The 24,090-nt window shown below is 35.4% G+C and overlaps 1 protein-coding gene across 2 annotated transcripts in view; it reads left to right on the top strand.

Moving 5' to 3' along the window:
- Positions 1-5,300: 5,300 nt before the first annotated feature.
- Positions 5,301-24,090, top strand: part of LOC128666894 (nuclear receptor coactivator 5) — a 56,872-nt gene continuing 38,082 nt past the window's right edge. The window contains exons 1-3 of one of the 2 annotated variants that reach the window (XM_053721740.1): positions 5,332-5,433; positions 18,537-18,723; positions 19,156-19,263. In XM_053721740.1, coding sequence (XP_053577715.1) covers positions 18,558-18,723; positions 19,156-19,263 — 274 coding nt within the window. In that variant the 5' untranslated portion in view covers positions 5,332-5,433; positions 18,537-18,557. Of the gene's footprint in view, positions 5,434-18,536; positions 18,724-19,155; positions 19,264-24,090 lie in introns of both variants that reach the window. The other variant, XM_053721817.1, reaches the window with a different exon arrangement.

The following is a 24,090-nucleotide window of genomic DNA, read 5'->3' on the forward strand; positions in this document are numbered from 1 at the left end:
TACACTAAATTGTGCACATATGTGAATCGAAAGGGCAAAAAAGTGAGAAAAAAGGTGTTTATATGGATAACCTTAAACTGGCTATGAGAATAAAAGCCCAGCAATACATCATCTGAAAAGTAAAAAAGCCAAATATACATACAATACAACTTTTCTTCCACTATCCAGGTGTTTAAGTACCATACGTTTTCAATATATATTTTTTTTTCAATGAAGAAAAGAAAAAGAGAATTCTCTATGTTTCAGTTTTGATCTCTCTAGAAAGACCTCACTTTACAAAAAAAAAAAAAGAGGAGAGAAGTAACTTTTTACAACAAATATAGCTCCTATTCCCTTATAGGGGTTAACACCGGTTTTCTTATTACCCCAAGTTTTAAGGAAAAGTCTTATTTTATGATGTTCGTATATTGTTTCACATGTCTTTTTTGCCAATTATAACTGCTAAATTTCCTTTAACCGTCAATTATATTTCTGTATAGTCCCATGTTGGGGTGAACATGTCCCCGTAATTCAGGCTATAAGTGTTAGTTCTGTACTTTGGTCTTCTTCTTTCAGAACTCTAAGTAACGTGGCGAACAAAAGGTATAGGGAGGTTGTGATTTCCCAGCTATGTGAACAGGTACAGGCTTTTTAACAACCTAAGTTCCTTAAAACTCTCCCATGACCAAGTAAATTTATAGAAGAAGGTAATGAGAATAAAAGAAGGGGGGCATATAGGCCTGGGTTAAATACAAGAAAGAGGTGTAACTCAAGACCCTCTTCTCCTATCTGCTTATACCAGCCCTTCTTTCCTTTTTTAGCTCAGTCCAGTCAGGCCCCAGTGATGTTTTAAAACATCAGATATTTTTTACTTTTCGTTGCCTTCTTCAGCCCCTGCCTGTGCAGCTCTCCTGCCGTATATAGACCGCTTTCCTACGGTTTGTTGGTTCGTGCGTGCTACGCCGCACTTGTGACTTCACGATGAGAGGGGCTCTGGGTATGGTATCTTCCCCTCAATCTTGCGCCCTGGCTGCAACAGAGTCCTCTGCGATTTTTAGGGTCCCAGCCGCCTAGAGGAAACAAGCGCGGGTGTCACGGATAGAGCTGCAGCGCCAACTTGCTACACGTCCGACCCGCCCACCAGAAGCCTGCCACTCCTATAAACTACAGTCTTATTATCCTTTGTTGCTATTATGGACACTGGGAACCCCCATCTATAAGGAATTTTGTGGGACTGAAGGGCAGTTGTAAGGAAAGCCAGTGCTCGCCGTTTCTGCAAGGTAGTAGGGCTTAGGTCACTAAAAATTTGTATATTGATTCCCGCATGCCCGATAGGTTGCTTTGCTCTGGAATTCTTTAGGATCTCTTCGTCAGGAAAATGAAGGAGCTTTGCAAAAATATCCCTGGGAGGGGCTTTAGGAGGTGGTCTGGCCCTAAGTGCTCTTTCTATTTGGATATCAGGAGCACCAGGAGCCCCTTTGATAGTGCGAAATAAATCTTGTAGGTATCCGGCAATAGCCGTAGGAGCCACTGACTCAGGCACTCCTCTGATCCTCAAATTATTGCGGCGGCTACGATTTTCTAAGTCCTCAATTTTATCATTTAAGGAATCAATCATATTTTCATGAGAAGACACTTTAGTAGACATTTTTTTCAACTCAAATGCGGATGATGTGCTCTGCTCCTCCACTGCATTGTCACCCTTTGAGTGTAGTGACATCTTTATGCAGATCTTTATATAATGCCCTCACTTCATGCATTGCAACTTTAATATCTTCCTTTAAAGATAGCAGGCTTAGGTCTGCCTTTGTATTATAGTCTGTAGGCATTTGTCCTGTAGTGTGTATTTGGGCCTGCACTTTGGGCTGTCCCTCCTCTGTTATTTCTAGTTGTGCTGTTTGTGTCTGCTCAGCTGGCCTTAGATAATGGCCCATTGTTTTAGTTATTGTGCCCTTCTCCATTCTTTGTATTTTCTTTTGTGGCATTACTGGTGCATAAACTCTCCCAGTAACCTATCAGGCTAAGATTTTAGCTGTCAAGTGAGAATCTGGTGTCTGTACTAGCACAAGGTGACACGGTGTGCCCTCTGGTGTTATATTTTTCTTCTCTAGGCCTCCCGCCCTTATCAGATACTACTTTTGTGTTCCAGTTTTAAAAGTACCCCCTTGACAAAAATCGTCGCATTGTGCATGCGCCAGGAGCGTGTAGAATAGAAAAGTGAAGGCGAGCAAAGACTTGTGATGCAATAGGGGAGGGGGCAGGCGGACATTTTTTAACAACAGAAACAAACATAGTAAGTCTTTTTACATGCTAACGCAATATTGTTGAAAATTGAGCTACATTTAAAAATATTACGTTTTAAACTCTATAGGTATGATTTAGAAGCCATTTTGGGTTGACTATCCCTTTAAAGTCTAGGTCATTCCACTTTGTCATTCAACCTTGTCACTCAATAGAAAGCATCTATAATTTCTCATAATCTTACATTCAAAATATGCTACTGTACTTGGGAAATATATCTAGTAAATATCCTTGTGATATGTCTTATAGATTTGTTGCTACAGCAGTTTTAACTTTCTATTCCATTAGTCTATGGGCATTTTATTTTGTCATTCACCCTTGTCATTCCATACAAAGCAGGTATAATTCCAAGGAACCTCGCTTTCAGGATCTGATACTTGGGGAATATATCTAATAAATATATATGTAATATATCTCATAGTTTTGTTGCTAGAGCAATTATACTTTTTATCCTATTAAAGTCTATGGGCATTCCACTTTGTCATTCACCCTTATTTAATAGAAAGGAGGTATAGTCCCATGTAATTGCACATTCAGAAACTTCTTTACTTGGGGACTATATCTGGTAAATATCCATGTGATATGTCACAGTTTTGTTGCTATAGCAGTTTTAATTTTACATACCATTAAAGTATATGGGCATTCTATTTTATCACTTACCCTTGTCATTCCACAGAAAGCAGCTATAATTTATTCCACGTTATATCAGCTTCAGAATATGCTGCTGTATTTGGTGAACATATCTAGTAAATATCTATTTGATATGTCTCATAGTTTTGTTGCTATAGCACTTTTAACCCCTTTACATCCTATTTTCACCCTTGTAATTACATAGAAAGCAGCAATAATCCCACATAATTAGGGATGCACCGAAATTTCGGCCGCAGAAAGTTTTGGCCGCAAATAGCTTTTTTGTCTATTTCGGGTTTTTTGCCTGTTATTTTCGGTAAAATTATTGTGTAGCATGTTTCAAATTTGATGCTAGCCTAGAGCTGCTGTTTAAGTTTATTACTTGACTTACTGTTCTGGATATAATGAGTTTTCTAGGACTATACTTTATTTGGATAATTGGTAAAAAAAAAAAAACAGTTAAATATGATTCTGTTACATAGAACTAAATGAAGAATACAGTATATTGATATTTATAATTGTTTTAAGTGAGGAAACATTTTGGCCGAAAATTGCATTTTTTTCTTGGTAAAATTATTGTGTAGCATATTATTGTTTTAAGATATTTTGGTCCAATTTTAGTGTATTACTTTCAATAAAAGTGTGGGCTTTTTTATTGGCTCTAATTATGCAAAAAAAAAAACTAAAAAAAATTAATTTGAAAAAACACATTTTCGGTATCAGTTTCGGCTTTCGGCCAAGTGCATCCCGGATTTTCGGATTCGGTCCAGAATTTCCATTTCGGTGCATCACTACACATAATCTCACTTTCCAATTTTGATACTGTATTTGAGCAAAATATATGATACATTTCAATTATAGCACTTTTAAAGTGATGGTAAACTTTCCCCTTTTTAAAAACATTTCTGGAATGTTGATGAAATTTTAGATGAATATTCATTCATCAGTTGTAATGAAACTATATGTGCTATAAATTACATTTTAATATAAATACGAAATTCAAATACCCATCGCTCCGCCGCGCACTTCCAAAGTCAATTTCACTGTACGCTAACAGTTTGAGTTGTCCAATCAGCACTCTAGCTGCAACAAAAGTGCCATATGGGGAGATTGCTAATTGGACAATTCAAGCCGTTGGCCCACAGAAAAATTTACTTTTGAAGTTGGCGGCGGAACGCTGGGTATTTGAATTCCATGTCTATATTAAAGTGAAAGTCAACCACAGTGTTTTTGAAACGCTAGGGTTGACTGTTGAAACAAATAAAGGGAACTTTCATTCATGAAGTATAAGATACTTCCTGCAGAAAGTGCATATAATAATTTCAACCGTTCGCAAATATTTTTGGTAAGAGGTGACGTTTTCACCTCTTGGCCAATAGCCATGCAGTAAATCCAGTTTGGCGCCCATGGGACCAGATTTACCGCACGGCTATTTGCTAAGAGGTGAAAACAATGGGCTGCTCTAGCAGCTAAGAACGGTTAAAACAAATAAAGGCACTTTCTGCATGAAGCATCATACTTCATGAATGAAAGTGCCCTTTATTTCTTTCAACACAGCCAACCCTAACATTTCAAAAACACCATGGTTGACTTTCACTTTTAAAAAGTAAATTATAGCGCATCTTCATTAAAACTGAATAAATTCCATCTAAAATATCACTAACATTGCATATCCGATTTTAAAAAGGAGAGAGATGACCATCACTTTAAATCTTATTAAATTGTATGGGCATTCTATTTTGTCATTTGTTTAAGTATATCAGTGAAAATGCGGTATTTTTACTTTAGATTGATGGAATAAACTAAAAGACATTTTTTTTTAAAAAAAATGCTGGATTTTCTTTACACATATAAACCGTGACAAACACAGCTGCGGTAAAAAGAAAAAAAAAAAAAAGATAACATGCACCCTCCTGATCTTGGTATGCTCTTAAGAAATTGATAGAGAATTAAACATTTAGAAAGTTGCTAAAAAAACCAAAAAAAAACCATTGTGCTCTGCAAAAATCATTCAAGTTTAATTTTGCCTTTATTATCCAAAAAGGCAAGCGTTTATATAAAGCTACAGCAGAGACTACTAAAACAAAGCGCATCCCAAAGCATTTAATTTCGACGTATTAAAACACTTCCCAAATTGAAGGATTTAATACAGTTTAAAACACTCTTAATATAGTTGACTAAAAAACACATTACTCTTTTACAAATGTACTTTTTACAGTTAAACATACCATTAAAACAATTTTCGCGCCACATATACCCCGCAAATATTAACACTTATCACTACCACCATAGACCATGCCCTGTGAAAATGGCGGCCGGTGGGGCGGACTTTCTAAATGTTTACCACATGACCTTCAGAGACCAATCAGAAAACAGTATCCAAACTTACACACGAACTGGTCTAGTGACGTAACCGGGTTGTGAAAGGCGTGTGCTGGCCTTGCTTTGTACTCAATAGCAAAGAGCATTGAACGGGTGGATTATTCTCGAGGCGTACAGGCGCGTGAAACGAAGTAAAGTAAGGTGAGTGCGGTTATTTAAGTAAGTACATTTGTAATAGTTACACTACAACAAGCAGCGCACAGCGCTTAAATATCCAGTATGTGTGTGTGTATTTTATAGATAATTATCGGCGATTTGTGTGTTGTGAACTTGCAGTCGGGCTAGTGAAATCGATTTTTAATATACGTATTAGACAGAGATTTACAGTTAAAGAGGAATAAATCTTACAGGAATTCGCACAATTTTAAGCTCGTCTCCGTCAAAATATGTCTCCTCCATTTTCTTATATGTAGTTGTCTGCGGCCATTTTGGAAAGCGTGGTACAGTTCGGCGAGTGGTCGGTACATTAGCAGGGTGGCCTGTTTTTGTGCTTCGCTGCGTGTTACATATATTAGAGGTTGGACATTGAACAGTCATATTTAATCATAAAAGAAAAAGTATAAATTCGGGTACCATCGAAACATGCACATTTTTATCATTTGGCTTATATTGCGCCTGACCTTGCGCTTTGCGAACGGAGACCTCTGTAAAACCATAAGCACCATAAGTCGATTATATTGCATCATTTGTAGCTTATTTTTTCTCTCTGAAAACAATTATTTGAAGCGATGGAAGTTTTATTTCTGGATAATCTGCTGAAGCAGACAATAAAATAACATTACCCTCTTTGCAATGTGCTTGTCACGACGTTTGTTGCAGTCGTGGTTACGGGATTTGTTCGCGCCTTTGAAACATCACAAGTAATGATGTTTTATATATAATGTACATATTTATGGGTGATTGGTGTGCAATATTTTGGAAGTGGAAAGCCCCGTAGTGTGCTAGTAGTATCTAATATAACACATTTCCCGGTGTCTGCAGACAGTAGTACCTACTCAGCAGAGGGTACTGGTTCAAAATGTGTTGGTTCATTTAAAATGTATCTCGGTAACCATGCACGCTGCTCTGTGAATGGTTTTCGAGTTACATGGATCTGCACTAACAAAAGGCTGCCCCCCTCCCCCCTGAATTAGGACTGTACATATTCTGCACTAGCCTTTGTATAATACTGGCTGTTGTAGCGCCCCCCAGCACTTGGGCTCTGGTGTCACTGCACCAATTGTAGTTCCGCTATGCGTTTGAGGTTATAGGTTGTTATTTAAATTTTTGTTTCATCCACACAAACTATGTGTTTTAATATTTTTTAATAGGTATACATTTTCCTATCCTTACATTTATATCGGTTTTACACCATAATTCACATATATTGTTGAATAAACAGCGTTCCATAACCAACCCCCCCCCTCCCCATTTGTGATAGAAAATCCTACGCATGCGCTATAGAAAGGCTTATCAATATCACAAGTCTAAATAGTTTCACAGAGACGTATGCGGCCAGGTATGTGATGACGCTGGCACGCATGCGCATTAGGGGCAAAATGTGTACAACAGCTGATGCAACGTCACAGGAAGTGACATGGTTCGCTCTTTTCAAAAGTTCGGTCCCTAAACAGAACACCGCCCCTGTCTACAGATACATATGATGAATGCTTTCATAGTTTGTCTAAAATATTAGTAATTTAATACATGGTTGCAAAGTAAATGTTTTAAAACCACTTAAACTATTTATGTTCCTTTTAAAGCTAGGCTGACCATATTGCAGCTTTAAGAAGGGACACATGAAAAATACATGTCAGGGTTCTTATACAAAACATTTCTTTAAACAGCCGTGACACATTTTTTCATGTGTCCCTTTTTAAAACGGCAATATGGTCACCCTATTTAAAGGGATATTAAACACTTTGAGATGGTAATATAAAATGAGAAATAGTATATAATAAAACAACTCTGCAATATACTTTCATTATTTATTTTGTCCTCTTTGCCTGTAATTCCATTCTGAAATTGTGAGCTTTTCAGTTCCTGTTAGAAATAGAAGTGCAGAACACTGTTAAATCCAGCACAACCATTGGCTGCACACTCTAGTGACCTATGTATAACGGTCCCTAATTGGCCACAGCAGAGAAGGTAACACAAGTTACAACATGGCAGCTCCCAGTGTTTTATAGACACTAAAACTTTACACTTATTTTGTCACTTTTTAAACAACTAATGAAACTTTAAAAAATACATCTACATGTTAGTCATGGACTAATCTTTTCTTTGAATGCATCATTCTATCTAGCATGTATTTAGTGTTTAATGTCCCTTTAAAGCAGACATCCTCAAACTCTCCCCCCCCCCCGAGGTTTTGGAACTACATTTCCCATGATGCTCAGCCAGCTGATATGCTGGTTGAGCATCATGGGAAATGTAGTTCAAAAACCTCTGGAGGGCCAAGTTTGAAGATGTCTGCTTTAAAGTGATGGCAAATCCAAGGGTTTTCTAAAAAAAAAACATGATAGGATTTACCATCACTAAAAATAAAATAGTTTAATTCATCATTTAGTTAAAGTCAGCGGCACCAGCCGTCCATGGCACAGTGCTATTCTTCTAATCCAATAGCTGTGCTTGTTTAGGGGTGTAAACGTCGCCTCATTGAAGAAGAGCATTTTGCTGTAGGTGTCTGGAGCCGCTGACTTTAGCGAGCTGCCGCAGCACAGAACACTCAGATTTACCATCACTTTAAAAGCCTCTTGAATGTCATCTATACTTTCCCGTGACAAGTTGTGATATATATGAATTCCTGCACTGATCTTGCTATAACTTTATAGTTTTTTTCCAGGTGAGAGCATACCATTTTAAGCAACCTTTCAGTTTGCATTTTCATATTTGCTTCATTCTTTTGGTATCCTTTAGCAGTGCAGCAATGCACTTCTGGGAGTTAGCTGAACACATCTGATGAAACAATGAAAAGAGCTGAAGATGTGCAATTACAAGCTAACTCCCAGTAGTCTATTGCTGCTTCTGAACCTATCTAGGTGTTCTTTTCAACAAATGATACAAAAAGAATTTAATAGAAGTAAATGGAAAGTTGTTTAAAATTACATACTGTATCTGAATCATGAACGTTTAATTTTGACTTTAATGTTCCTTTAAGACTTCGCTATGTTATTCTCTAGCTTCATAATATAAATGGCTTGTAATAACAAGTTGTCTACTGTGCCATTAAATCCCCCTATTGAAGGTTTTATTAAGCCATTTTAAAACCACATTCATTGTGCAGAAATGTCTAATGCTTATGCCATTTCACACAGTAAATTGTTTTTCTCCTTCCCCGGAAGTATATCAATGCTGTGGCTCATAATAAAGTTATCCAGAGATCTGCTTAAAGCATATTGCTCGATTTTGAGTAGTCACTATAGCCGCAGAGGCAAAAGACCTAAATTCCTGCAGGATTTTCCCTGGGTTTGTTCTTGGACTGTTATGCATTTACAGTTCCAAGTGCTTTTCTGAAACCTCTTTTGTGTGCAGATTTATCTGTGAATACATACATGGACAGTGAGTTATTGCCTTTTCACTGTCCCTTTAACGTGGTTTTTGGTTCATGATGTATTTCCAATTAATCACACTAATAGTCAAAAATCTGTAAACTGTAATTAAAATGATCTCTTGATGTATTCCCAAACGTTATACATGGACAAAAATATTGTGTGGGCTAAAATCCATCTATCAAATCTCCCATCAGTGTTCTCATCAGGACGTTTTAACTGGAATTAAAATGATCTCTTGATGTATTCCCAAACGTTATACATGGACAAAAATATTGTGTGGGCTAAAATCCATCTATCAAATCTCCCATCAGTGTTCTCATCAGGACGTTTTAATGGGTGCGCCACCAATTAAAGTGAAACGCTAGAATTTACCAGAACTACAAACAAAAGGGACAACTTTCAGTCATTATGTCTAAACAGACTTAAAGTTAAAGTCAACCATCATGTTTTTGAAACGATAGGGTTGACTGTTGAAACAAAAAAGGGCACTTTCATTCAGGAAGTGCAAGATACTAAATGCAGAAAGTGCCTTTATTCGTTTCAACCGTTTGCCGTTCTTAGCTGCTACGGCAGCCCACGGCCAAAATAATATTTTGCTAAGAGGTGATGTTTTCACCTCTTAGCAAATAGCCGTGCGGTAGATCCAACTCCCATGGGCACCAAACCGGAATTACCGCATGGCTATTTGCTAAGAGGTGAAAATGTCACCTCTTAGCAAAATATTTTTTTGCCGTGGGCTGCTGTAGCAGCAAAGAATAGTAAATGGTTGAAACGAATAAAGGCACTTTGAAGTATCTTGTACTTAAAGGGCCATTATACACTCATTTTTTCTTTGCATAAATGTTTTGTAGATCTATTTATAAAGCCCATAATTTTTTTTTTTTTTTAAATGTATAATTTTGCTTATTTTTAAAGAACATTGCTCTGATTTTCAGACTCCTAACTAAGTCCCAAAGTTTTATTTGAATACCGTCAGCTACTTTCTCCAGCTTGCTCCTGTTTTTGTAAAGGGTCTTTTTGTATGCAAAAGAAAGGGGGGGTGTCTTATTTCCCACTTGCAGTGGGCTTTCCAACTACCTTTTCAACAGAGCTAAACTTAAAGCTTCTAAGTACGTTTTTAAACCATTTTATACTGGATTTTTATTTCAGTATCTGTGCATCTTATTCTTTATAGTAGTGTCTATTAAATGCAGTTATATGAAAATGAGTGTATACTGTCCCTTTAGTGAATTAAAGTGCCCTTTATTTGTTTCAAAAACGCTATGGTTGACTTTCACTTTAATGCAGAAAGTACATTTATTTGCAGCGAGTTTATGCCAAGCTGAGTGACCACTGCATAATGCTATTGGCTAAGAGGACGCTATTGACAAAAAGGAGTTTTGCTGTGTGTAGCCGGAGGCACTCAACTCGGCATAAACTCAATGCAAATAAAGGAACTTTCAGCATGGTGTTTTATACTCCGACTGAAAGTCCCCTTTATTTGTAGCACTGGTAAATCCTAGCATTTTAAAAACTTTAGGATTTACCATCACTTTAACATATTCCAATGTTTATTGCTCAAATTATCAAATTTATATTACATTTTGCAATTTGTGCTTTGGATAGCAGAAAATGTTATAAAAAAGTATTATATTCCTCCCACCCTACTATTTTATAACACCTAAAAATGCCGAATTCACCAGAACCAATATGGTAAAAATTATAATCTTTATTAAAGACCTATATAAAAATAGCAACATTTCGGGGTTAACCCCTTAATCATGCCATCTGTTACATATGGTTATTAAATTCCTTTTAAACATTCTTTTGTTCGTGCCAAACATTTCTTAGAAGATCCTTTAGCACCACCTAGTGGCGATTTATTAACATTACATCTTAATACTTTTATAACAAAAAATATGCAACATATTAAAACAATGTATCACCATAAATGACTGTACGGCAGCACAAAATTTGTCTTTACTATTGCCTTTTTGTTTGAATACAGATTTAACAAACCCCTCCTTTTCTAAGTTTTTTTGTTATAAAAGTATTGAGATGTAACGTAAATAAGTCGCCACTAGGTGGTGCTAAAGTACCTTCTAAAAAATGTTGGGCGCGAACAAGAGAATGTTTAAAAGGAATTCAATAACCATATGTAACAGATGGCATAATTAAGGGGTTAACCCCAAAACGTTGCTATTTTTATATGGGTCTTTAATAAAGATTATATTTTTTACCATATTGGTGTTGGTGAACTCTGCATTTTTTTGATTACTTTGGGTTTTTACAGTTAACCCCTATCACCGAGCACTATCAGTGGTGCTGTATTCCCATTTACGTGGACTCTATTTTATGACACCTGGCAGTCAAAATATTATGTGGAGAATGTGTGCATCTTAAAAAAAAAAAAATTAGTTTCATTTTTACTAATGTCGTGCTCACATTAAAGGGACATTATACACTAGATTTTTCTTTGCATAAATGTTTTGTAGATGAACAATTTATATAGCCCATCTGTGAGTGTTTTTGTGACAATGTATAGATTTGCTTATTTTTTTTTTTAATAACGTGCTGACATTTAAACTTCTAACCAAACCACACTGTATCAGATGTAGACTCAAGTCTACAGATTCCTGCTTGATCCTGTTTATGTAATGGGTGTTTCCTTACATACAGGGTAGGGGCTATTGTCTGCTCTTCCTGCTTTCTCAGCCCCTTTCAATGGGTGCCCTAACCTCAACAGTGCTTAAAGGGATACTAAACCCAATTTTTTTTCTTTCATGATTCAGATAGAGCATGAGATTTTAAGCACCTTTCTAATTTACTCCTATTATCAATTTTTCTTTGTTCTCATGCTATCTTGATTTGAAAAAGCAGTACTGTAAGCTTTAGAGTCTGACCATTTTTTGTTCAGAACTTGGGTAGCACTTGCCGATTTGTGGCTAAATGTAGCAAACCAATCAGCAAGCTCTCTACCAAGGTGCTGAACTAAAAATGGGCCGGCTCCTAACCTTTTATTACTGCTTTTTCGAATCAAGGTAACATAAGAACAAAGAAAAATTGATAATAGGAGTAAATTAGAAAGTTGCTTAAAATTGCATGCTCTATCTGAATCATGAAAGAAAAAATGTAGGGTTAGTATCCCTTTAACTGTGAGCTTCTAAGTAAGTTTTTAAAAGATTTTATACTGGATTTTTAGATCATTATCTGTGCATATTACATTACAGTAGCGTCTATTACATGCAGTTATATGAAAACTTGTGTATACTGTCCCTTTTCAAGGATATAAATTGCAACATTGAAATGTGCATGGATGCTTTTCTATTTTAAATAGAAAACAGTCAAAAGTCCAGCACCCTTAAATGCCCAATGCTCGCTGCCAGGGTTCCTGTAAACCCCCAAACAGATGCACACAAGGATAGCAGCAGCATAAATTATAACCAATTTATTATGGCACAAGAAAAAAGTCCACAACGTTTCGGGGTATTACCCCTTAATCATGTGAATACATAATGGCACTCAAACATGTTTATGCTGCTGCTATCCTTGTGTGTATCTATTTTAAATAGAAGCAATTTTGCAATATACTTCCATTAGGAAGTGCTTCAGACACCATGCCTGATCAGAGAGCTGCCAGTGAGTGGTATGTGTGTTGCATCAATGATGACATAAGGGGACTCTGTTCTGTAAAATTAGTTTTCCCTAAATTTGTCCCAAATGTGTTGTTATGCTTACTACAGGTTATTATATTTATGGTAAATTGTTCCTTCATGTTGGGTTTTAATAAACAAAAAAGCTATTTTAATTGCAAAAAACAATAACATAATATATATATAGGGTGTGTAATTAAATACTAATTACGCCGGGGGAATTCACCCAACAAAACAATCTATGATATACAAATTATTGCTTTTCATCAGCATACATTCATATTTTCAGTATAAGTAGCGGTTTAACCCTTTTGAGTGCTAAGCACTTTCCCACCTGGGTGCTAATATTTTCTATTTTTTTTTTTTTTTTTTTTTTTTTTTTTTTTTTACAGACCCCCAAGACTTACACTGTTGGAAAGGTTAGACGATTACCTTTCCAACAGTGGGTCTTGGGGGTCTGTAGCTACTTAAGATGCCTGAGATACAACATATGTGTGTACATTTTTGCCAATTAAAGTATATTGCAAAATGCCTTTATTTAAAATTCAAATGCAACTGCACATTTCAGTTTTTCTGTCTTTATCCTTGTACACATTTTTAAAAATCCACCTGATTTTTCTCTACTTACAGTCCATTGTTTTGTTTACTTTAAAACAAAAGCCTAAAAACAGCTATTACAATCTTCTAAACAGTTGACACATTTTTTTTTTAGGAGTTGGGGAAAAAAATATTTTATATATATATATATATATATATATATATATATATATATATATATATATATATATATATATATATATATATATATATATATATATATATATATATATATATATATATATATATATATATATAATTTAGTCAGACATCCTAAAAGCAATGGCTTCCTGTGTCCTAGAGTTTCAGTTTTGTATTAGATAAGCACTGTAAGAAGAAGATACACTTAAAGTTTCACTAAACACAGTAAAATAGCATAATCGGTAACTGCATATTAAAGACATTGTAAAAGCACTTAGTTTTAATTTTAAATGAGTAGTAGAATTCTTTCTGACATTCCCCTCCAATTGTATCATGTGACAGCCATCAGCCAATCATAAAATGCATATACGTATATTGTGTGAATCTTGCGTATGCTCAGCAGATGTTATCTGTATAATGAAAGTTTTATTTTGATTTGAGTGTCCACATAAGGGGACAATAAAGTAAAATTAAACTTGATTAGAGCATGCAGTTTTAAACAATTTCCAATTTACTTCCACATGCTTAGTTCTCTCGGTATCCTTTGTAAAAGGGACAGTATTTTTTTTTTTATTTTTATTTATTTTATTTTTTTTAAAGATAATTCCTTTACTACACATTCCCCAGCTTTGCACAACCAACATTGTTATATTAATAATATACTTTATAACCTCTAAATATCTGCCTGTTTCTAAGCCCTACATTTTATCTTTTCACAGCCAGTGCAGGTTCATGTGTGCCATGACATTGTGCTCACTCCCGTGGAGTTATCCTTGAACTAGCACTAATTGGCTAAAATGCAAGTTTGTAAAAAGCTTTGAGATATGGGGGGGGGGGGGGGGATTTGCAGAAGCTTAGTTACAAGGTAATCGGAGGTAAAGTATATTAATTAGCGCTGCAGAATCTGTTGGCGCTCTACAAATTACATAACAATGTTGGTTATGCAAAACTGGGAAATGGGTAATAAAGGGATTATCTATAATTTTAAACGGATGTTAAACAGTCTATTTCACTGATGTAATAAAAAAAACACTAAGCCGTGTCTTTTATACTTAATATAAATAATTGCAATGTGTATTATCCATCTAATTTAAATTGATTTTACTCGTAAATATCTCCACAGGGTGAGCATAATGTTATCAATATGGCACACATGAACTAGAGCTGTCTATCTTTGAAAAACTCAAAATGCACTAAGATAAGAGGTGGCCTTCAAGGGCTTAGAAATTGGCATTTGAGCCTATCTAGGTTTAGCTTTCAACAAAGAATACCAAGCAAATCTGATGATAAAAGTAAATTGGAAAGTTGTTTAAAATTGCATGACCTATCTGAAACATGAACGTTTAATTTTGACTAGACTGTCCCTTTTTAAACTGATTTGAAAACTCTTATTGTAATGCACATTATATACAATTAGTCTTCAAAACAGGGTCTGTTTCATTGATTACATATTTTTAAATTGCTTCCTTTGTAAAATATTTACCATTTAGAGGTGGTAAACCTTGCACTGTTCCTCTGCCCGCCTCTCATCCTTCTATTAGCTTTGCAATGACGTATCCGGCTTCATCGAATCGTTGCGTGCCCCACATGGCGTCCAGCTCGTAAATATTTGGTAAATATTTAACAAGTGAAGCGATTTAAAAAAAAAAAAAATCAATGAAACTGCCCCTATTTGAAAATGAATTATGTATACTGTGCATTACAAAAAAGTTTTCAATCACTTTAAGTGAATATATTAGATGACAGGGAGTCCTTCTGCTCCCATATCACATTGAAGGCCGGGGCTACGCTGAGAATTTCTAAGTGCTTATTATGAAAGAAAACAAGTACATTGTTTGCTGTTTTTTTACACAATCTGTTTCTTTTTAGGTTTACTTTGCTTTAACATATTATGAAGGAACACTGTTTAATATACCTTTTTAAACAATAACAATTTTCAAGTAAACTGTCCATTTTTAAAGAGTAATCCTTGGTGAGTTCAGGAGCATGCATGTCTTTAGCAATTTGGCAACAGTGTTTATAGCAGTATTGAGCACAGTGGCAAATGCTGCTGCCATAGATTGTTAGACAAGTGCGTGCTCCTAAGGTTTATAGCAATGTAATATGTTTGCAAACACTCCTGCCATAGACTGTTAAACACTTGCAAGCACCTATTACTGCTGAAGAATCAGTTGGCACGCTACAAATAACTAATAATTATCAGAATGTCTAGGTTTATTCTTCTACAAAGAATAGCAAGAAAACAAAATAACGTTGATAATAGAAATAAAATTTTAAGTTGTTTAAAATTGCATGCTCTAGCCTTTACATTATTTTTTTTTTTCTCTTTTTAATGTACTGTCCCTTTAATGGGGCATAATACCCATATGCTAAATTAAACAATCGCAATAACCAGTGTCCTCCCCAGGGCCTATTTAATGAGCACAACACCCAGCTGATTTCCTGACCACTCAGCTACAATTTTAAGCTAATATTTTCTAAATGTCTTCCACACAAATTATCATTAAATCATTGTTACATTCTGCAGTTGGTGCTTTGATTTGCTTAAGCATCCTTTACAAATAACAGAACATTTTGTAATGCTGCAAAGTAATACCCAGCCCCCACCCACCTGGTAACATTTTCTGTGGAGAACACTGATAACTGTAAAAAGCTTAAAATAAAAATATCACATGAACATCTATCTATAAGGAAGATATTTTACCTCAAAATTTCTTCAGCTCACTAAAGTGCTCTGTTATCCTTCAGCTACTGCCAGTTGCATATTAATGATCACCTGCCCCAAGTAGACAGCTGCACTGTTTTTAAGGAAGGAAAGAGGGACTCTTTGGTGTCTCATACCCCTATAATAAGTAGGTGATTGCAATTTTATGCCAATCACTGACGTAATGTATTGTATGTGGGACAGTGGTCACAAGGGTGCCCTTATTCCCTAAAGACAGCATACAACACACAATAACCCCTTACATGAGAGGCGACTGCCCATAATCAAATAAGTGGTCCCATGCGCATTTTAAATAGCAGGTGATTGCCATAAAAATACCAGTCATCTATATAATTGGTGCTTTTTACAGTCATCTGAGCTATAAAAGCAACTCTTGCACCCACAATATGCACTACACAAGGCAAGTGAACCCTCCGTTTTAAAGAGGGGAGGCCGCTCTTTCATAGGAGTGGCTGGTGTGATTGTCTGCTAACAATCAGAATCATAAGCATATGGAACAGTATCTGGGGTATCACCTATATTGCCCCTCAAAATGAGACCCCTTATTTGAAAGCAACAATCCTGGTCTTTAAAATGAGTGTTCCTGTGTCCTCCCACTGCCAGCTGATTGTCACAATAATGACAAATATCTGTCAACTTTGGTTATATTTTTGTGGTTCTGATGCTTTTTAAGGGGCTTACCCCCACACTGTAACACATCTTAATGGTGCACATTTAAAAGTACATATAGCTATGATCAGATTGCTGTTGTAAGACTGATAACCTGGCAGTAACCTCTAGCCTTATTTGTTTTTACTGTTGATGTTAGGGCTCATAGAATGTAGGTCTGAATTAGTAAAAACATAAATAAAAGAGAGAGAAAGAGAATGCAAGAAACAAATAAATGGGAGAATTGAGAGTATTTAAAAATTGGTGATATTTTGTGAAATTCTATATATGACTTGGTAAAACTTTATATATCCTAATTTTTTTTTCTATATGTATTGGGATATATATATATATGTGTATGTATTAGGGCTGCAACAACTAATCGGTAAGATTGATCATAAAAATAGTTGTCAAAGAATCTCATTATCGATTAGGTGGACAGCGATTAGTTGGTTAATTGCACAGCACTAGCTGCTTCAATCCAATGAACTCCTGCACATGGTATTGTGCAAACATTTTTATTTATTTTATTTTTTTCTATCCAATTTAATTGGATGATTATTGTCCGATTAATCGGATAGAAAAAAGATTAAAAAAATAATCTTAGTTGCAGTAGATCATCAGACTAAAGCAGCTGGTGCTGTGGAACTGACCAACTAATCGCTGACCACCTAATTGATAATGAGATTTGTTGACAACTATTTTTATGATCAAACTTACCGATTAGTTGTTGCAGCCCTATTATATGTGTGTGTGTGTGTGTGTATGTATATGTATATATATATATATATATATATATATATATATATATATATATATATATATATATATATATATATATATATATATATATATATGTATATGTGTGTGTACAGGGATAGGAAAGTGTTTAAAATGGGTTAAATAACCCCTTTGGGAATTCAGAATTTTGTTTTATTTTAAATTTATGTAATATTTGCAGGGTGGTGATTTATCAAGCTCTTTAGCAGGCTTTCACCTGCCTATGACTGCATGTTCTCATGAGAACCTGCACGCTGTATTTAACAAGCAGTGGTCATCAGACCGCTGCTTCTGTACCCTTTGCCACCTCTTAGGTGGCGAATTTCAATCTCCCTGGTCTAGTCTGACTGGGGAGATTGACAGCTTCTGCCCGCACGTGATTGGCTGTGCGTGGCAGGGGGCTGGATTGCACGCAAGCACAAAATAGAGCTTGTGTGTAATGCTGAATTCCGCCAGGGGAATTCAGCCCGCCAGAGGTGCGTATGTGCGCCCGGTCTGCCCCAGCTTGATAAATCGCCCCTATGTTTCAAGATGCTCAATGAATAGAAGGTTGTTTGGAGTAGAATAGATCTGCACAAGGACCTCCTAAATATTCTTACTAGCTCCTACATTTTAAACTGATTTGTCAACCGTTATAAAATAAAACATTTTTGCTGTTTTGTGAAGGTGAACTGATGCTAAATGTGGGACTGGGAAGTAAAATGTGTTTGAATTGCTTAGGAAATAACTTCCATGTTGCTAGGTTACAATGTACACCACAGAAAATGACAGAAATGCTCCAAAATGGTTAATAGCATCTTTATCCCAATAGTGCTGGTTGGCACATTTTATTGGCAACAAAGGCAGTCATTTTTATATGATTAAAAAAAAAAAGGGTGAAGATGTAAAAACTGTATGTTAGCCTAAATTGCCATTTCAGAGTTCTGTTATATTTTTAAGCTTAATGTTCCTTATCCTATTTATATAAAGCCTTATTTTGAAGGTCTGTAACAGTTTAGGCAGGTATTTGACATCAAAGTTTGTATTCACAACTTATTCATATTCTGTGGGATTGATGTATACTACAGGACTGTAAATCATTTTATTAAATCTGAATTTTGGAGCACTATGTTAAAATTGCGTCTCATAATGTTTCCTAATTCTGGTGGATATGAAATGATGTGCATGGCCATTTTCTCTTTTGCGAAGTTTCATTTGGATTTGACAGCTATGTCTCAAGGAAGAAGCAAGAGCTCTAGTCCTCTACAAAGGAACCGCACAGACAGCAATGATCCACGTGATTTAGAAAGAAGAATTTTTGTCGGCAATTTGCCAACAGACAACATGGATGTCAAAGACTTGGAAGGGATATTTGCAAAATATGGCAAGATTAGTGGTTAGTACAATTTTATATACTAGAGTACCAATGCACTTTTTTACTTTTTTTTTTTTTCTTTTTTTTTTATATTAAATTATCTGTAATTGTTTTCTAATTAAAAAAATATACGCTAAACTGTACACAGGTGTTGTTTTTGAATCAACTTGATAGAAGTTAAAATATAAAACTAATTATTATATGCGGTTTAAGTGTAGGCTGTGGCTTTTATTTTTACTGCCTGCCACAGGATACGTTGGACCACACATTTCAGTAATGCACATTCTGTGTTACCAAAATACATAAATAAATATATTTGCCATGATACTGCGGCATATGTTAAGATGTTAGTAGTTTTTTTTTATTTTTGCATTCCATCATACAATTTCATGTAAAAATCTTAACATGCCAGGAATGTGCTGTCTCTGGGTGTAACAACTGTTACTTTTCCAGCTGCCAGCCTCTTCCGTGGCTATGGGTTCGTGCAGTTTGAACGTCACGAAGAAGCCAAAACAGCTATGGAACTTGAAAATGGTTGCCTTTTTAAAGATTATAGATTAGGTAAGGCGAACTCAACTGCTACTATTTACTGATAAACACAAGAAAATAGCATTTTCCCCTCACTTTTCAACATTTGGCTACAACTTTTTACCCCCTTTCTTAAGATAAGCTTGCCTGAGTAGGGACCATTCTGACTGTTGGGGTGTATATACTCAAAGGTGGCTGCAGTGTCCTAAGAAATAGAATGTTGCTGTTTAAGCTATAACACAAGATATAAAGATGATGACTGTGCTGAAGTGTCATGAAACCCAACAATTTTCTTTCATAATTCAGATAGAGCATACAATTTTAAACAACTTCTAATTTTGCTTTCTTTTCTTGTATCATTTTGTTTTAAAAGCATACCTTAGTAGGTAGATAGCTGCTGATTGGTGAATGCACATGTATACCTCTTACTAATGTGTTCAGCTAGCTCCCAGCAGTGCATTGCTGCTCCTACAATAAAGGATTCTAAGAGAATGTAGCAAATCTTAATAAGATTAATGCAAAAGTTGTTTAAAATTGTATGCTCTGAATCATGAAAGAAAAATGTTGGGTTTCATGTCCCTTTTAAACCTTTCTTTTTAAATTTTTACTTATTGTATTACTTTTAAATGAGCAACTGATAAGGAGTCTTTACTCAAATATAGGTTGTTCTAAAATGTATTCTGCAGCGATGTAAGCCAGATGCCATGTAAATCTGTAAAAGACTTGTTTTTTTCGGCAAAGCACATGCAGTCATAGATCTTCACAAATCTCTATCATTTCTTGCTCTTAATTATACGAGCTTATAATTTTTTTTTAAGTTTTTAATACCAGTTTGGAGATCACCTTTAGGTGACTGTGTACCTCCCTTTTGTGTCCTTTTTACTAGATATTAATATGGTGGCTCTTGCAAATAACTTGTAAATCCACAACATTTGTTCCTATGCTTTGGGCATGGAATTGCAATGGAGGATGTGGGCTTTCTTGTTAGATCTGCTGACATCAAAACTTTTCTTAAGATCCAACTATACTATGAGCTGTTGGATAGTGCTTGTGTGTGTGGAGGGGGAGATCAATAAAACTAGGTTAAATGATGAAAAGATTTATACTTGTAAGCAAGACTTGAAGGAATGACAGGAATTGTCAGGAAAAGTGAAGCCTAAAAATGGGGCAGGGTAAAGTGTGTAGGATATTGACGCAAGGGCATTAGAGTAAGAAAGATGATTCCACCCCCATCCAGAAGTTTATAGTTAAATGGAAAATATCCATTTAAAATACCCCCCCCCCCCCTTCAAAACCACATCACTGGCTCTCACTGTACTTTAGGGAAAACAAATCACACAATGAGTAGTAATCAGGCTATTCTGGTGGTACCCAGCAGTTTTAATGTCCCTTTAACATTTTTAAAACAAACCTTTTTCGTGCTACAATATTTAAAATATTTAATGTGAACGGTTTATACATGCTAGCATTTTTTTTCCTCTGCCTTTTTAAAGGGACATTCAAGCCAAAATTAAACTTTCATGATTTAGAAATGGGAGTCATTTTAATCAACTTTTCAATTTACTTCCAAAATATGCAGTCTTTATATTTACACTTTTTGATTCATCAGCTCCTTCTGAGCATGTGCAAGAATTCATAGAATATATGTATATGCATTTGTGATTTGCTCATGGCTGTTACATTATACAGGAGTAGTGGAAATAGACATAACTGAAATTTGTCAGAAAAAACTACTACTCATTTGAAGTTCAGACTAAGTGCTATTGCATTGTTTTATCATGCATTTGTTCATTGTGCAAATCTGCTGTATTTACTGCTCCTTTAAAGGGACATTAAACACTTTGAGATGGTAATATAAAATGATAATAATATATATATATATATATATATATATATATATATACTTTCATTATTTTGTGCTCTTTTTCTTTTAATTTCATTCTGAAATTGTGAGCTTTTCAGTTCAATTTAGAAATTGAAGTGCAGAACACTGTTACATTCCCCACACACACACACAGCCATTGGCTGCACACTCTAGTGACCTATTTACGGCTGTCTCTAATTGGCCACAGCTAAGAAGGAAACCTACATGGCAGCCCAATTGTTTTATATACTGTACACTAAAACTTTACTGTTATTTTGTCGATATTTAAACAGCTAATGAAACTTTCAAATATATATCTACGTCATTCTCAGACTTTTTTCTTTGAATGCATCATTCTATCTAGCATATGTTTAGCGTTAAATGTCCCTTTTTAAAGGGACACTCAGGTTAAATTAAACTTTCATGATTCAGATACAGCATGTAATTTTAAACAACTTTCCAATTTACTTCCATTAAAAAAAAATTTGCACAGTCTTTTATGTTTACAATTTTTGAGTCACCAGATCCTACTGAGCATGTGCAAGAATTCAGACTATACGTATATGCATTTTTGATTGGCTGATTGCTATCACATGATACAAGTGGAGTGGAAATATGCATAACTTAATAATAATAATAATAATAATAATAATCTACTACTTATTTGAAGTTCAGACTAAGTTCTATTGCATTGTCTTGTTAACTTGCATTTGTTGATTATGTATATCTAATGTGTTGACTGGTCCTTTAAGGTTGAGTAATTTTAGATACCTTTTTATTCTTACATTTCTTGTATTAACCCAGTTTGTGCCAAGGTGCAAGTGCTTAGATCGCAACAAAGTTCCGATGTAAACACTTTCTGGAAAATGAAATCCTGCGATTGTCGATGCAATCACATAATTTTCAAGGCATTGATCGGATCGCGGGGGACTGCCTGCGCTGATAAGCACACACCCCATCCAATCTTTCATTGCGCAAAAAGGGGAGGCTGTATTATGCCATATAAGGTGGGAAGTTCCATGCCATTCTAACGGTGTTAAAGCCCAGCACTGTTAGGATGCATGAAACATCCGAACGGCATATAGAGGTTAAAAACAAAAGCACTTTAAAAGAGCATCATTTGAAACTTTTTCCCCATATTTGGACAGAAGCGTAAGTTTTTAAAGGGACAATGAAGTCCAAATTAACTTATGTTTCAGATAGAGCATTCATTACGTTTAAAAAAACTTTCTATTATCAAATTGCACAGTATTTTTATACACACACTTTCTGTGGCACCAGCTTCTACTGAGCATGTGCAAGAGTTCACATGTCTGATTCGCTGATGGATGTCACATGACACTGAAGGCAGGAACATGGAATTTAAGTTTTGAAATTTGTCAAAACAAATCTCTAAAGAATACAGAAGAATTGCATAATCAAATATTTGTTTTTATTAAAGTTGTAACTAAATTTGTTTGGACAACTTTCTCAAAGCTTTGGAGGGCAGAAGCACTCCTCCACCAGCTTTATCCAGGGCATGATTTTCTACTGCTTTTCTACATCCCCCTTCTTGATTTAAAATAGTCTGTTATGTGTATACCAAACGCATAAGCTTTACTTAAAGTGAGTGTAAACTTTCATGAATTAGTACCCGGTTTTTAAAAATACTATTAAAACAGGGGCACTTTCCATCTTAATGGGAGATGAGTCCACTGCTTCATTCATTACTTGTGGGAATTAAGAACCTGGCCACCAAGAGAAGGCAAAGACACCCCAGCCAAAGGCTTAAATACCTCCCCACTCCCCTCATCGCCCAGTCATTCTTTGCCTTTCGTCACAGGAGGTTGGCAGAGAAGTGTCTGAAGATTCGGTGTAGTCTCTTATGGAGGGTGGGGTCTGGAGTTTTAAGTAGTCCTGTCAGTCTTTCAGTGAGAGCATGGGTGAATGTTAGAGTCCGTAGATGCAGGGAGATTCTTTCTGCAAACCCATTCCGACTCAGTTTAACAGCTCCATTAGCAAGCAGCGTTGACGAGTTTTGCTGCCTGCTTTTCTTCTGTCAAGTCCATGTCAGGAGCAATGCTACTACCTTGTCACACTTGAAGGGCCGTGTTCCTGTTCCACAGCATTGATTCTGTAAGATTGTTTCATATATGTGATATGAGTTATCGTGTGTATGTGTGTATATATGTATATGTATGTGTGTATGTGTATATATATATATATATATATATATATATATATAAATAAATAACGCACACAGCCACAGTGTGGCTCCTTTATCTTTATGGAATCTAGGGTAATATGAAAAATGCCAAGAGTCCTTATTAGGGGATAAAGTGCTTAAGGTGGTGTCCACGATAAGTGTTATTGTTTGAATTATACCATTTGCACTGTTAAATATGTCTTATAGTGTGTATATTTTAATAAAGTTACAATGTATAATCAAACAGTATTAACATATAAAACAAATCAGAAATACATTTTAAAAAACATATTAAAAATAATAAAAACAATGTATATATTTACTATGAGATGTCTACAAAACCTAACGTTCTGTTAAACCTAATATTCCACTATCTAATAGTGCAGAGCTTTCCAAACTTTTAATGTTGGTGACACACTTTGTAGACCTACATCATTTCGCGACACAGTAATTCAGTTGTACTAGCAAAAAGGTGGTTAAACTAACTTGTTTTAAAAGATACGGACACATACATATATTATATAATAACAAAATGCATTTACAAGTAACAGTATGTATGTGCAAGAATTAAAAAAAAGTTTAATAACACCAATAGCTGCTTACTATTTTAATGGGATGTATGAAGTTGATGGGATGAACACAGTTTCAGAATATTTGGTGTAATATTAAAGACACTCACATTTCATCATCAAGCATTTTTAAGCTTCCACTTCCTATCCATATATCAAGAGCAGGAGCAGCAATGCACTACTGGGAGCTAGTTGCAAAAAAATCCCTCTGACTAAAGCTCAGCATTTAAGCTGCCACCCTC

This window comes from Bombina bombina, chromosome 1, assembly GCF_027579735.1.
Source record: "Bombina bombina isolate aBomBom1 chromosome 1, aBomBom1.pri, whole genome shotgun sequence".
Taxonomy (NCBI): domain Eukaryota; kingdom Metazoa; phylum Chordata; class Amphibia; order Anura; family Bombinatoridae; genus Bombina; species Bombina bombina.